The 15,946-nt window shown below is 42.0% G+C and overlaps 1 protein-coding gene across 1 annotated transcript in view; it reads right to left on the bottom strand.

Moving 5' to 3' along the window:
- The window catches only part of SPTLC3 (serine palmitoyltransferase long chain base subunit 3), a 99,638-nt gene extending 86,604 nt beyond the window's left edge, over positions 1 to 13,034 (bottom strand). Inside the window, exon 1 of the mRNA XM_063125869.1 lies at positions 12,908 to 13,034. Within this exon, the coding sequence (XP_062981939.1) occupies positions 12,908 to 13,018 (111 nt within the window). The 5' untranslated portion in view covers positions 13,019 to 13,034. The remainder of the gene's footprint in view (positions 1 to 12,907) is intronic.
- Between the last annotated feature and the right edge of the window lie 2,912 nt (positions 13,035 to 15,946).

Below are 15,946 nucleotides of genomic sequence, written 5' to 3'. Positions count from 1 at the left end.
TTAGTTGGTTTGGCTGAGTATAGTAAAAACAGCATGTTATATGAGTCAGCTGCCTTACAAAGCTTGTCCCTCTTTATGCTCATGTTTTTATGTGCAGAATTTGAAGCTGCTGTATTCGTATGCAATGTTACCCTACTTATTGCAGGACACCGGAACTATATACATTAGGACCATGAAGCAACCTAGGAAGAATTAGGAAAGACAACTGTGCACTCCAACAGTATGCAGAAATCTGGACATTATTGACAGAAACAAACATCTATGGGTTTTGGAGAAAGTATATGTATAAATGTGTAGCCATTCCTAGAGAGAGATTGATGCAAGATTCACATGCCATAACACATGCCATAACAACCCAAAGATTTTTTTTAAAAAAATCTGGGTTACTGTGAGTTAGGTTGGTAGTGCATGCAGCTGGATCATTCAAGCTTGGCTCCTCCTGTCAGTGGAAGCAGCTAAACAAGCTGGAGGAGCTGTTCAGATAACACACTAACCCACATTCAGTGGCTGAGTGTGGGTTATTACATTTCTATTCTACCCAATAGCCGAAACTCTCTGGGCGGTTTGGACATCATGTTAACCAAGCCAGGGATGCAGAGTCTCAGGCTATACAGACAATGTGCCAGCCCATACTCTGTGGTTGAGTGTGGGCCGCTGTTGAACCATGAGTTAGTGTGTTGTCTGAATGTCCACAGGGTTGCTTGTTAATCATGCAGCGTGACTTATATTCTCAAACCAGCCTTAAGAACCCATTGTTTATTATTGGGTTGTTCAGGATAGTTAACAAGCCACACTTCAAGGTTAAAAAGCTACCCTGCGGATGTTCAGATAACACACTACACTGCGGATATTGAGACTCTGACAAGCCAGAGTTATAACCCAAGAACAAACCTTGGCTTGGTTTGTAAAATCCTAGTTCATTAGCCTGATGGCAAGGCCTATCTCTCTTTTTTCCAATTAACGTGAGGCCCTTTGTGAGAAAAAAAAATTGTCAGAAAACCTAGACAAAAACCAAAATAAAATGTATCTTAAAAGTAGGATCACTATGAAGCCATGAGACACATATTAAATCCTGCTTTGCTGAGAAAAACAATCATCACCAACTGGTGGATATTTAAAATCTAATAAAGCAATAAATACAATAAAACCAAAAGTATAAAATCTAGAAGACAAAAAAGAGGGATAACCAATAGCCATTTCCAGCAAAGTATTTCCAGCAGTACCAGTCTAAAAAAATAATACAAACATATCTGAAAAACGAAGTGGGGAAGGTCTTAACACTTCTGAAAACTTGAAGTGAGCTGGCAGACACCCCTCTATTGAAAGAAAATTTCAAAAGAAAAAAGAAGTAAGGAAATGGTACTGGCACCTGCCCAATTCTGAGGGTCTCCCAAAGATTAACTCACTTACCCACCCCAAAAAAATTATAGTTAAAGCTCAAACATAAAGTGAAAGGGAGCACTGAGGAAACCAGAAGCCAACATTTCAAAATGATAGTTGAAATGCAAACGTGTATTAGAAAACACAAGTGTGCCCAACATGTTTCAGCGAATTGCATCATATAGGGACAAAGTGATTTCACGCCACTTATTGTGATAATTCTCTCAAAGTATATTGATAATTCTTTCAAAGCATCTTTTAATACATGTTTGCATTTTGAGAATCATTTTCAGCTGGTCTCTTATTTTGGCCTTAAAGATAAAAAAAGCCACTCTAAACGGTTAAGTGAGCTGTCTGGGTTTCGAATATGGAGTTGTCTGGAGGAAGACAGTACAAATGTTAGGGAACTTGTAACATCTTTTGTGCTTGCTATATCTGGAAGAATTTATTGAGTGCTGCATGGTAATGAACAAATGATGTAATATTAGATCTGGGTGTGTAGTGGTTGAGTTTTCACTCGCTTGTTCTCCGCCTCCTCTTTTCTAACAGAACTGCCCCATAAAAATGTGTTCAGTAGGGCTCTATGCAGGTATTCATAAAGAATGTAACCTCAACACATGACGAGGGAGAGCAGGCACAAGCATGCTAGCTCTGTCCCTGTAGAGGCTGGTGGGGCTATGAATCCATTCTTGTTTGCAGTCAGAACCAGCTAGAACTCTGAAGCAGGGATCCAAGGTGCTGAACTGTATCCCATCCAAAATAGATTGAGGATCTTGGACAGCTCCTTTAGAGCTCTGACTAAACCCCAGAATGGACTTACAGCCCCACTGAAATCAGAGCCACCAGCCTCCTCTGCTCTGCACCCCCGTCCACCGTCAACTTCCATAACTAGCACCTGACAGTCCTCAGTAGAGAGCCTACACAGATACAGAAGGCTCTCTGTAGCAGATGGTCAGCCTCTACAAGTGGAGGCTGATGATAATGGGGGCAGTGGTGCTAGGACACGTGTCCACTCCCTCATGGGTAGAGGTAACATGCTTTATGAACAGGGCTTAGGACTTTCAGATAAGTGTACACTAGTTTGAAGCCTAAATTTTCTGTGAAAAGTAGTATGGATGGCTTGCATGGGATCTAGTTGCATAAATTTACTGGACTATTGTGCTGTTTGTTAGTAAGCATAGTGGTGCAACTAATGGATGCTCTTACCCAGTTTCAGCCACTTTTGTTTTAGGAATGAACTTTGCAACTGGCTAGCCAAATATATTGGTTGGCTGCCAAGTAGAGGCCTATTTTGTATAGTCTCTTGAACTGTCAACAGCTGCATTCTGGAGTATTCAGTTTCCAAATACTTTCCCCAGAGTGCATTGCAATAAGGTTACCAGAACACATGTGCCAGTCACATCATCATAATATCCAGCAAAGCTGGAAAGAGACAGTCCTGGTCATAGATGCCCTCTAAGTAGCAGAACCAGTATTCTCATGAAATAACAGTTAAAATGGTTGTGGTGCAGAAAGTTGTGTTTCCTCTGCAGTTTCCAGAAGCAGAAAAATTGTTTGTATAACTACAGATGTCCCATTGCTTACATAAATACTTAATTCTTCCTTTAGTTGTGGCATATCCTTCACACAAATTACATTATGTGGTGGCAGCTCCACCTGTAATTGCATAATGCAAGTGATTATTCCCCCCCCCCCAGCTTTAAATATGCCACCATCTTAATTAAACATGCCGACTGTAAATTACGTTGTACGAGAAAGCCAGCAGGAACAAGGAAAATGGGAGTGAAAGTTAGCCAATGTGCGACACAGAGAAGAAGCAAATTCCAGGCAGGGATCAAATATGAAACATCCAATTTTCATATCTCATACAGACCTGCAGTACTACTGTATTTGGAATACTGCATACAGTTCTGGTCACTGTAGGAAATGCAGAAAGTAGCAACTAATACAATCAAGAGATGGGAGCGTCTATCCTACGATGAGACACATGGGCCTCCTCTAAACCAGCTATTTATAGAACACTCGTAACTGGCCACTCACAGAATTTTTCGGGTGGAGTCCATGGCGCTGTAAACAAACAGGAAGTCTCCTATGGTCCCCGTCCCTGCGGCTTACTTAATTTTTAAAAAAATCATTCATAACCTGGAATAAACCTCTAATGGCACGAAATCAGCAGTATGCAAAACTGACAGTGCACTACAAACTTGCCAAGGAAGGACTTTCCCTGCTATTGGAGGGAGAAAAGTTAAAATGCCTCTCTGCAACAAGGGGAAGCAGACTTGGCTTACTCCCAAGTAAGGAAGACCCTTCATTATGGTAGATTAGAGTTGTGCCTATGATTCTTTAATTTTTCTTCTTTCTGTTAGCGTTTGCTAGTAGTTCCCATGTGATTACTCAGAAGTCCCATTGTGTTCAATGGGCTTACTCCCAAGTAAGTGTGCCAATAGTTGCAGACTTATAGCACATGACACCCCACCCCTGCTCCTTTGCGCACATGCCAGGGAGGGAGGGAGGTGCTCCCATGAAACATGTCTGCTGTTGAAAAGCGACCCGGAAAACAGCAGGATTTTCCCCTTCGTCGCCCCTCTCCTCCCGTGTAATGCAGCCCATATCAATTGTGACAAAGAACTAGGACGCACAACAGCCCTGGGTAAACAATGTCATTTCCCTTAATGTAGAGATGCTCTAAAGCATTTGGTGATTTATAATTTAGGAAAAAACAGATGACCAAGTGGGATGACGGTGGAGGACATTATAGAGGTTTTGAAAATTATGCCAGCCCAATACATTTTGCTGCCTGAGGCAAAGGACAGGATGGGCCTGAAGCCCCCATCCATAAACAAATACATACTGGCAGTCAAATCTTATTTCATCACTGGTGACAGGATATTTTCCGCTGCACCTGTCGGTACAATGCCAACTTAGGGGGCACAGGGCGAGTTGCATGACATATACCGTTCTGTCCATTCTGCACCACTCAGCATTTGCTGCCTGAGGCTGCCACTTCACTCTGCCTAATGGTAAGGTCAGGTCTGCTGGAAAACATGCTGCAGTATCGGATGCAAAACCAATATATATTGACAACTGGAGCACACAGTTTGAATGGAGGTAGAGTCTGAGGGAGAGCTGCGAGAGCTGGACCATAAGGAAGGCTGAGCGAAGGAAGATAGATGCTTTTGAACTGTGGTGTTGGAGGAAAATTCTGAGAGTGCCGTGGACTGCAAGAAGATCAAACTAGTCCATGCTCCAGGAAACAAAGCCAGACCGCTCACTTGAGGGAATGGTATTAAAGGCAAAACTGAAGTACTCTGGCTACATAATGAGAAGACAGGACACCCTGGAGAAGATGCTGATGCTAGGGAAAGCGGAAGGCAAAAGGAAGAGGGGCCGACCAAGAGCAAGATGGATGGATGATATTCTGGAGGTGACGGACTTGACCTTGGGGGAGCTAGGGGTGGCGATGGCTGACAGAAAGCTCTGGCATGGGCTGGTCCATGAAGTCACGAAGAGTCGGAAGCGACTGAACGAATAAACAACAAAGAGTCTGAGGGGTATGCTGCTACTTGGTACTCCCCCTCCCCCGATCTCCAATTAAAGATTTGCCAAGCTTGGTCTTAAAATACGATCTGGTAACAGAACCTGTTAATGGTGTATAATAAAACCTTCCACACGCAAACACTGTGGCCAATCTGTCAGACTGTCCAAGTGAGCCACATTTACTTGAGACTTGTGTAGAAAATGATGTGCACTCATATATTAAATTATCGTCACCCCTGACAATCTTGGTATTTCAAAGCAAACCACACTCTGAAGTGGGGGGATAGATCATTTTCTCTCCCTTGTAACACTGTGACTAGAAGGTCACCCAATGAAACTGACTGGAAGTAGACTGAGGATAAGCATAACATTACACAGTACACAATGCGCTAATAGCTATCAGTTTATATGGTTCTAATAAATAGGGATTAGGCAAATTAATGGAGGATGTTGATCCACAGATATTAGCCATGATTGCTAAGTGAACATACTGCCTTCATGTCCAGCTTGTAGGCTTCCTGAAAGAACCTGGCTGTCCAGCTTAGTGGCCCAGTGAAGCTCTTATGTGCTTTCCAGTCCCTGGTGAAAGTTAATGTACAGTATTCAGGGAAGACCATTCCTTCAATCTAGATGCACAGCTTTTGCCAGAAGGCATCTACCCACTTCAGGACAGCACTACCCACTTCTTCCTTCAATCACAGCCTTCCCCAATTGGTAGTCCAACACAATTGGAGGGCACCAAGCTGTGGGAGGCTGGTCTATCAGGTACCTATGATTTGACAAAGTGAGCAATTCTGCCATAGCGAGTACTGATCACATACGCACATGTTTTTCACAACAATGCTAGATTTGGTTAGCTCAACAAAGAAGAGCTGGCAGGTGAATGGAATCTTTGAAGCATCTAATTATGAAGCAGTAAGATCTGAAATCTAAGTGGGATGGGGGTTGAATGGACTATATTAGGATGGTGTTGGACTGGATGACAGTTTTTTTTTGGGGGGGGGCAGTTATACCAAAAGCACAATGGTAAACCATGATACCCAAATATCAGAGAGAACAGAAACAGTAAATCCACTAATACAAAGCAGGATAACTGGATGCAGCAGCTGCACTTCTGAAAAGCCAGGAAATATTCTGTGTCAGGAACAGTTTAAATCAGCAAGAAAAAAGGTTGATTTACATAAATCAAGTTTCCCATTGACACTTGGATACGTTTCCTGAAAAATGCTGCAAATCTGACTATTAAACCATGTACATTTACAAGCAAATAGAGCAGGGGTCCCCAATGGAGCACGCATAGGTGTTATGGTGCCCACAAAGAGGTTCCCAACGTGGTGCCAGGCACCCAAAATGTTTTTTTAAAAATTTATTTTCTTGTTTCCATTTTTTAAAAGATACATACATGGATTTGTATGAAATGAACACAACTTTCTAGCAATTATACTTAGGCTTCAATAAAAATGGACCAAATGTCCCAAATGCCCTCTATATGTCACCTGTACAAATATTGAAAACATTGTAAGGTTCTCAAACCACTGCATTATAGGAGGTGAGTGTTCATCCTTCCAGTGTTGTAATATCAGTCTCTGAGCTGTCAAAGGGGTATGGAGAATCCATTTATGCTGACCATTAGTTAATTTAAAAGTGTGTGTACATCTGTCAATACTAACGACTGTTCCAATACAAAATGTGTAATAACCTCCTCAATAAAAGAAATAATTACTGGACATTGCCAAAACATATGTTTACAAGAAGAATTAGCTGTATTACACTACCAGAAATTAGCTGAATTAGACAATCCCTTATTAAAGAGATGTTGTGGTGTCTAATAGACATGGAACAAAAGGTTTTGCTGAACAAGATGCAACAGGTAGATGCCAAACCAGCAATCTACTCATTAAGCATTTTGTGGTGATGCTATGGTGGAAGGAGTGAGAGGCCAGCGCAGGAGGAATACATCATCATCAAAATGACCCGCAAAGATCCATGAGTGGCCAGTCGTGAGCATGTGATAAAATGCTCATCTGAACAAGTTCATACTTACAAGTAGGGTTTGCTTCATTTTGATGCTCCTTCTCTCATAGTGTATCTTTTGCATGCTTTCCTTTTTAATTTATAAAAAAAGTCTTTTAAAAAATCCCATACAAGATATTTCTTAGAACCAGCACCCATGATAATTTGTAGCACAATCCTATAGATGTCTACTATACACTATTGAGTTCAATGGGGCTTATTCCCAAGCACAGTGGTTACAGGATTGCAGCCCAAGTACGGTAATATAGGCAGATGCACACTGGACAGTTTTATGACTGATAGGCTGAAGCAAGGTTTGATAGTTATTCGGCAGACTGGAACAGTTTATTTTCATCACGTGAACTTCATTATTAATTATTATAATTACATTTCTCTACTTTTAACATGTTGGTTGTTTTATTATGGTTTTAACTTTTGTGAACCGCCCAGAGAGCTTCGGCTATGGGGCGGTATAAAAATGTAATAAATAAATAAATAAATACCGCCCCATAGCCGAAGCTCTCTGGGCAGTTTACAAAAGATTAACATATTTAAATACCAACATTGGGGTAGAATGTAAATACTCATTTCTGAGAAATGATCGGACTTGCTCTTCATTTTGCCAGAAAAGCCTCCTTTAACTCAATGTATCTGGTAGAAGCACTGATTCAATTTAGAGGTCAATTGTATGGCTAACATGCTTATATCCAGATTATTGGACATGAATTTAGTTATTATTTAAGAGAGACGTAGTATTTACATTTTTTAACTTAAAATATTTTTCTGATTTTTTTAAAATTATTGATTTTTTATTCATCATGCTGTATTGTTTTCCTGTCTTAATTAGCTCTACCGCCTTGCTTGGCAATGTGAGAATGAAGACCACAGCGGGCTCATAGCTTATTCAAAGTGGATTTACTGCAGCTATAATAGAATGCGAGCAGCTATTACCGCAGAAGCTCTTGGCTGCAGCACTAGTAATAAGCATTACCTATTTTGTAAACTCCTGGTAGCTGTTATGTACTTTGCTTGCTTAATTCAACGTTGAGTGGTTTAACAAACTCTCAGATCCATTGTAGACTGTCTCCTATAGAGATAAGTTACACTATGAGACTTTTCTTCTTTCCTCTTCTACCTCCCAGAAATGTTCAGGGGACAGTAGAATTTACACCAACTCTCACCCCAAAGCTTCTCTTTTTAAGGACAAAAATTGGGATCCAAAGACCTACACAACCAGTTCTACTCAATGGAGTTTTGGGGACTTGACTTCTGTACCACACAGCAAACTACTTTTGAAACTGAGGGATTTCAAAAGCACTAAGTAGAAGTCCTTACTAGAAGCATGTCTAAAATAGCTCGTTTGATCCCAGCCATTACATACCACTGCAGCAACAAATAATTGCCCCCACACAAAGCAACAATATTTTTAAAATCAAAATATGGCAACTCTGTAAGTTCTTAATTCCCTCAGCAAGGGCATCCAGGTCACACCTCCAAATGAAGTCCTAGCAGTAATTAATAGAATGAAAGCCCAATGCATAAGGCAGGTGTTCCTCTTTAGAGCTCTGACAAACGTAGCACAGGAAACTTTCAGTTCTGTTTAGGTCTCATGTGAGAGGGGTTTTGTGTGTGTGGGGGGGGAAGAAAACATTTTTTCTTTTCCACTGAAAGGTTTTCCCTTGCTACGTGAAAAGGATCAGAAAGCAGGCAATGAGAAAGGCTGCTACCTGTGACCATGGAGGCCTGCTGCTCGTGAGTTAGAGTCGTCAATACTGGGCTAAATAGAAAAATAGCCTGACCTGGTACCATTGCTGCAGCAGCAGAGGGTTCAGGTTTGGGGCTGACAGCTGTGCATTTAATAGCTACATACTAGGAGGAACGGCCTGCAACAGAAGCAGCCCTGAGAAATATAGAAATGGTGTTTAAAAGGTAACTAGTTAACATTTCTGTACTAAACTCAATATATGGAAACATTCTGGGCGCAAAGATTACTGCAGACGCTGACTGCAGCCAGGAAATCAGAAGACGTTTCCTTCTTGGGAGGAGAGCAATGACAAATCTTGATAAAATAGTTAAGAGCAGAGACACCACACTGACAACAAAGGTCCGCATAGTTAAAGCAATGGTATTCCCCGTAGTAACCTATGGCTGCGAGAGCTGGACCATAAGGAAGGCTGAGCGAAGGAAGATAGATGCTTTTGAATGTGGTGTTGGAGGAAAATTCTGAGAGTGCCGTGGACTGCAAGAAGATCCAACCAGTCCATACTCCAGGAAATAAAGCCAGACTGCTCACTTGAGGGAATGGTATTAAAGGCAAAACTGAAGCACTTTGGCCACATAATGAGAAGACAGGATACCCTGGAGAAGAGGCTGATGCTAGGGAAAGTGGAAGGCAAAAGGAAGAGGGGCCGACCAAGGGCAAGATGGATGGATGATATTCTGAAGGTGACAGACTTGACCTTGGGGAAGCAGGGGGTGGCGACAGCCGACAGAAAGCTCTGGCGTGGGCTGGTCCATGAAGTCACGAAGAGTCGGAAACGACTGAACGAATAAACAACAACAATGGTAGTTGACTGAAAAGGATCCACACACATCTCCATTCTACATGTGAACATATGGAATGTACAAGAAATCCAAATGGAGAACAGACACTGATATGTATGTTAAGACACAGGACTCATCTAGACCAAGCAGATATTCCACTATAAAAGTGTTATGAAAGCGGTATTACTGCTTTATAGTGGTATTGAAGTGGACTGACAACTGTTGGGGCCCATGACACATACCATCTACTGCTTTCATACCACTTTCATAGTGGGATATTCTGCTTGGTGTAGATGTGTCATGGGCCCCAACAGTTGTCAGTGCACTTCAGTACCACTATAAAGCAGTAGTGTAGATCCTGCAGTGCACTTCAATACCGCTATAAAGTAGTAGTGTGGCTCCTACCTTTTATATATCGCTTTCATAGTGGAATATCCTGCTTGGTGTAGATGAGCCCACAGAAAGAATAGAGGGAAAGAAAGAATTCCAAACATATGATCATTTCTGTGAGTCCCTCATTGCTATTTTAACATTCCTGTTCACAATTCCTCTCTATAATCCTACTATCCCAGGAGCTAGATTTCTCTTTAGGTGAGAAATCCCTTTCTACTCCATAAATCCACCATTTGTTTGAGAGGGCAGGCCCGGGGGGGGGGGGAGTTTACAGGGGGAAAAAGACTTGTACTTGCCAAGGTTGATCTACGTATGTAGATCTTTTCAAAAACCCATGGACTACCATATACAGAGAGATTAGACAATGAGGTGGCAAATAAGATCACTTGGGTGGCAGTGCAAACACATGGTCTGGAGATCCCAGATATTTCAAATGGCAAGTCTCAAAGATCACTTTCCTCAAAAGACCATATGCAGCATTCTTTCCTCCAACTCACCCTTCACCCCAAGCACACTTGTGTAGATATAGCACTGAACACACACAAAGTGTGAGCGAAGTATGATAAACTCATGGAACAGGCACATGAATTTAAGGCAGTTTTAAAGTCATGAGAATGTTTTGGATCAATTTAATAAAGGAAACAAAATATTACTACAGACTTAAAACACTTCCACTGCTTCATAGTATTTTTGGTGGTGGTGGTGGGGAATCAGAACTCTATGTCTTCTAGATAGAGGCTATTTCGACACCTGCCTTTTTTCCTGGGATCATCCCTGTGCATCCAGATGACACACAGGGGATCCCGGGAGCAGGCAGGGATGATCCCTCCATTTGCCTGTGATAATCCTTAGGTGTAGAAAGGGCCAGACAGTTATGATTTTTCCTGATACTGTAAGAATGTGTTCATGCATGCGGGAGAGGTATTAAAAGATACCCCGATAAAGTAAATAATAATAATAATACAATTATACCCCTATTAGTAATTCTCTCTAATCACTTCTATTTACAATTGTAAAAATGTTCATTTATCAAATATTGTTTTATTGGTCATATCCTCCTTAAAGAAGGTTATTAGATTTTGGGAAACGATCTCTTCTCTTGCACAGAGTCTATTCGTCAAAAGTTCTCTTCCATCATTCATCAAGTAACTACTTATACACGTTGAACTAAGCCTCAGAGTGGTGAACGTCACAAATCTGAGTCAAACACCCCCTTCCCTTAAGTTACACAAGTATTCTTCCTTTGTCATGCCAAGCAAGAGCCACCCACAGACATTCCTTGGGTCAGGCACAGGGTGGATCTATTTCATAATCATAGGTAAGCATGCATTTTGCGATAGGAAGAGAATCCAGATAGGAAATTCTTGTTTGAAGGATCTCCAAGCCTGGGTAATTCAATCAACAGCTGTTCTGTCACCACACTGTATTTAAACCATGCATGGGAAAGTTAGAACCCAGATGCTATCCGACAAGCAACACTAGATTATGAATGAACACTTTTTATTTTACTCAGCAAAACCACAGCTTTTAAAATCTCATGGTTAATACATTTTATCCTCTTAAAACTTTGAATTACCAGAAAGAAGGAACTGATTTCACCTTAGGGGAAGGGTTGTATGTAGTACCTAGTCTGCATGCCAAGTTCAATCCATAACATCCTCAGGTATGGGTGAAAAAGACTCCTGTCTGAAACCGTAGGGAGCTAATACCAGGGAGCACACCAGTAGTTTTCAACTTTTCCATACCTGGGCCCCACCTTTAATCCAAACATAGGGACCAACTTCTTAATTTTTCACCATATAGCTGTATAGAGATATTGCTGTTTATTGTGACTTAGATCAGGCTGGAACCCAGCAGTGGGTTCCTGGCCCTCCAGCTGTACAATGCTGAGCCAGATAGTCCAGGGGGCTGATTCTGCATGACGGCACCTTCCTAGGTTCCACCTCCTTTCCCATCACAACTATACATTTTAAACATCACATAATACTTTGCTATATGGAAAGTGTCCTCCTCCCCCGCCACCCATCTCAAAACTTTAACCACAGCCTGTTTTGCAAGATGACTCTCCATAAATCAGGAAGCATCTGAGGGGCTACCTATATGGTGATGGGTTTCCACCGCCTTAAGCAAAACCCCTTGCTTTCTCTGTAGTGGGGTGGCAAGGGCTAATCTTAATGCAGAGGGGCCCCCAGGGTTTCCAGCAGCCACTGACACGCTGGGCCCTCCCTGCCTTCTGCTCTGGCGGATGGCGACCAATCAGGGGTCACCATCTGCTCAGGAACACCTCCGCCACAACTCCAAAGCAGGGAGAGATGGCAGACGTGCCATTCTCGTCTTGCTCCCGGGGGGGGGGGGGGGATGCAGGGTAAGTCCCTGACTTTTTAAAGCTGCAGCTTCATGGGAAAGCCCCATGATGGCTGTGAGGTGGCTGCTGTGTTGTATAATTGACACAGTGCCACCTTGCAGCCCCAGATTTGAGGATGATGAAAGTGAAGGAAGCGAAATAATATCTCAAGTAAGGATGGTAATATGTTCAGTTTATTCCATATAGTTTTAACAAGAACATACTAGGGTGGTATTAGCTACGAAATGACAAAGAGGTCTCTCATACCAGTTGGCTCCATTTTGTAAATCAGTCACACAGCAGTTAGACCATCCAGCATATATAAGAGCAGGGAAAGCAAAGTTTGCTTCTTCTTTTTTTTTTTTTTTTAAAAAAAAGCTGTGATTCATTTTAGTATGAGCTATTAGGGTGCTGATAGTATGAGCTATTAGGGTGCCTTTTAGACAGAGGCAGGAAAAGCATGTGCAGCCAAGTGGGCTATGGAAAGCCAGAAGTTAATTAGGAAAGGAAGGGGGTGTGAAATAACAACAGCTTAAGTATTGGTTTTAGGCAATTCAGTCTGACTTCCACAACTATGTATTAAGGTTTACAATGAAAGCAGGAAGAAATTGGTGGAGAGAATAAGCTACCCCATATAACTAAAACATTCTTTTTCTTTTCTTTTTCAGAGAGCTGAGCCAGAAACGCAAAGTTTACCTTAATTTCTTTAACAACTCCATTCTTCTTGTGGATTTCATGTTTGAAGATGTTATTCCTTTTCTGCCGACTGTGCAGATGTCCATTGCAGAGACCATTAGGAGTGGCCATTTACTTTCAAAGAGCAGGTTCCTAGCCTTTAGGAGGGCTTTGGTATTTCAAACTTTTAACAAACCAACGCAGGATGAGCAGATAAAAGTCTCCTACAGAGAAACCTGTAGAAAGGCATCCAACTGGTCTGGCTGGCTTTTCGAGGAAATGCTATACCAATCGCTTCACAAAACCTGAGCAGCTAAAAAAACGAACTGGTCTGTGCCTTTCAATCCCACTGAACGAGAATAGCAAAAAGTTGCTTTTTAAACAGCACGGGACAAAGTGTGCAACCCATGCCGGGTACTGAGTTCCTAAATTGTGACTCAATAGGATTAGAGGAGCTAGCAAGGGGAAAAAAAGGTGGGGCAGGGAAGAAGGCGGGAACCCTTAAAGGCACACTCCTTTCGAAATATTTGACAATGTGATCCGACCCGCGCGTCTGTCGATGGTGCTGCAATGGCTGAGTTCGGACGACACGCTAATCAACTGCGGGGTTGGGTAATAGGAACAGAATGGGAAACAGTTGATTAGCGTGTCGTCCGAACTCAGCCAATATTTGAAATTTAACTTTATAGGCGCGGGGAGGGAAAGGAAGCAGAGCAATTGCTTTATTTGTACGATCTCGTCCTCCCCACCTTCCAACTCTTCGGTCTAAAAGTACACGCATTTTTAAATTAACACACCCACTCCGGAAAGCGCCCTTGTCAGCAGAGTGGCAGGTTTTTATTTCCCATGAGAAAAAAGAATTCCACTTTGAAAACTCAGCAAGATAGTTAAGTAAACACGTCAATCCTTTCTCGGGCAAAACTTCCATTGAATACTGGCGCTTTTTAAAGCCTAGGAATATTGAGTTCAGTTTCGGGATCTTGTCGATTTGCTAGCAATGGGATTAGCTAGATTTCGATGTACATCAAACGGCTGGGAGGCCAGAAGCAGAAAGGTAAATTGTAGGCTTGCTCTTTTATCAGCTAAACTTCGGGGCCGCATCTGCAATATTGATCCGAGTGTAACGCGATACTCAGCCTCCTGTAGGCCCCATGCTGCATGTGTGTACTACTCATGAGTATGTTGGGGATCAAAACCCCTTTTCTGTCCTTACCTGAAAACACTCGGCCGATAGTTTTGTCAAGGGGGTTGCAAAATTTAGATTTTGCCGAGGGTAGCTTTTCCTTCAGCGTACCAGCGTGGGGTAAGAAAAACTGCACCTAATTAAATTCCCCCTTCTCTTTAAAAGAATAGGAGCCCCAATCCATAGCAGAACAAGACAGCAGTAACCAATTGTATGAATGTGCTTGGGGAAGATTCACTAAAATAAACGAGAGGCGTAGCTTCATCCTATATATACATGTGTTTTTATAGGATAGCCTGCAGAATTCAATGGGACTTAGTCTTAAGGGGCCGAGCAATCCTAACCTACTCAAGACAGGTGTACCACAGGGTTTAGGATGTGGCCGTGGCTCCCCTCCACCAGCAGAGAGGAGTAGTGTAGCAGCCCTGTAGGCCCCAGTTATGCCCTCAGAAATTGCCACAAGCAGGCGTAGATCTACCACCCGTGTTGTTCTCACTAGCAGTAGCCCCCCAAAATGGGGTAGAGTGGAGGTAGTTTTGGATTCAGTGGATTCAAAGCACCTCAGTTCCCTTGAGAAGCCTGAATTGGGCCCCTTCACTATGCAAGCCTGGAGCAAATTCCCACCCCAAGTTACAATGGGAGAGCAACCCCACATCTCTTGCCCTGACCACTTCACTCCTCCACCCACACCAATTAGGATTACTCTGTATGTGTGCATAGATTAATGCAGTCTTACATCCTGTGGTCATTGGAGAAATAGGCAAATCTTAAATTTGAATCTATCTAAATGAATTATCATATTAAATGAATGAGGCCTGCAATACAAAATTGGCCCACAGGGACATAATATAATGATTAGATACTGCTTCCAAATAGTTCTGTACCACTCAAAAGGATAATCTGTTTTTTAATTTTAGTTGTTCTTTAATTTCTATTATTATTGTTACTGATTATATAAACAGGTAAATAAACTACTACTAAGAAAAACAAAATTCCTGTGCAAATCCCTTAGACTGAATCCTGATAAGATTTGTAATAATGATTGTAATGATCATGATAATCACCTGCAGTAACTAAACACTATAACTAAAACAAAATCAAGACACAGGCTATGCCCTCCAGAAAGGCTACAGTACTATGCACATTTACTTGGGGGCAAGCACCAATTTTTAATTAAATATGCATATGATCTGGCTGCACAAGGCAACTCACACAAAGCATGGAGTGTGGAGGGAAAAGGTAGAGGAGGGTTTGAAAATACCAAGTGAAGAGAAAGGAGTGCTACCTCCCAGCTGCTTCCTGTGTCTGGCGACTTGGTAAAAAAATGAAGATCTAGGAAACTATGGACCAGTCAGCCTGACGTTGATACTGAACAGAAGCGTAGTATCCAGATCATGGAGTGTAATAGAACTGATTTAGTCTGTGCTGGTCAAGCTGCCTTTGGAATACTGATGTGTGTAGTTTTAGATAGAGCATATTTAGAAGGAGATTGAAAAACTGGAGGATTTTCACAGAAACCACATCCTATGAAGAACTGTGGAAAAGAGAAGATTAAAATCTTCCAATCTTTAGATGGCTGCCTTCTAGAAGATGGAGCAGACTTGTTCTCTGTTGCTCCAGAGGGCAGGATTAGAACCACTGGGTGGTAATTACAGGGAAGCAGATTTTGGCTAAACGTTAGGAAAACTTCTTAATGGTAGAAGTTGTTCAAAAGTGGGACGGATTACCTTAGCAAGTGGTGGGTTCTCCTTCACTGAAGGTATTTCAAGAATGTTGTACTTGCATCCTGTGTTGTAATTTCTACATTGAACAGGGTGGTGGTGAATTAGATGACACGCAAGTTCCTTTCCAGCTCTTTGATTCTATGAAATTCTCCT

This window comes from Elgaria multicarinata, chromosome 4 (genome assembly GCF_023053635.1).
Source record: "Elgaria multicarinata webbii isolate HBS135686 ecotype San Diego chromosome 4, rElgMul1.1.pri, whole genome shotgun sequence".
NCBI lineage: Eukaryota > Metazoa > Chordata > Lepidosauria > Squamata > Anguidae > Elgaria > Elgaria multicarinata.
The sequence above is the reverse complement of the archived record's forward strand: the minus strand, read 5'-3'. Positions and strand labels throughout refer to the sequence as shown.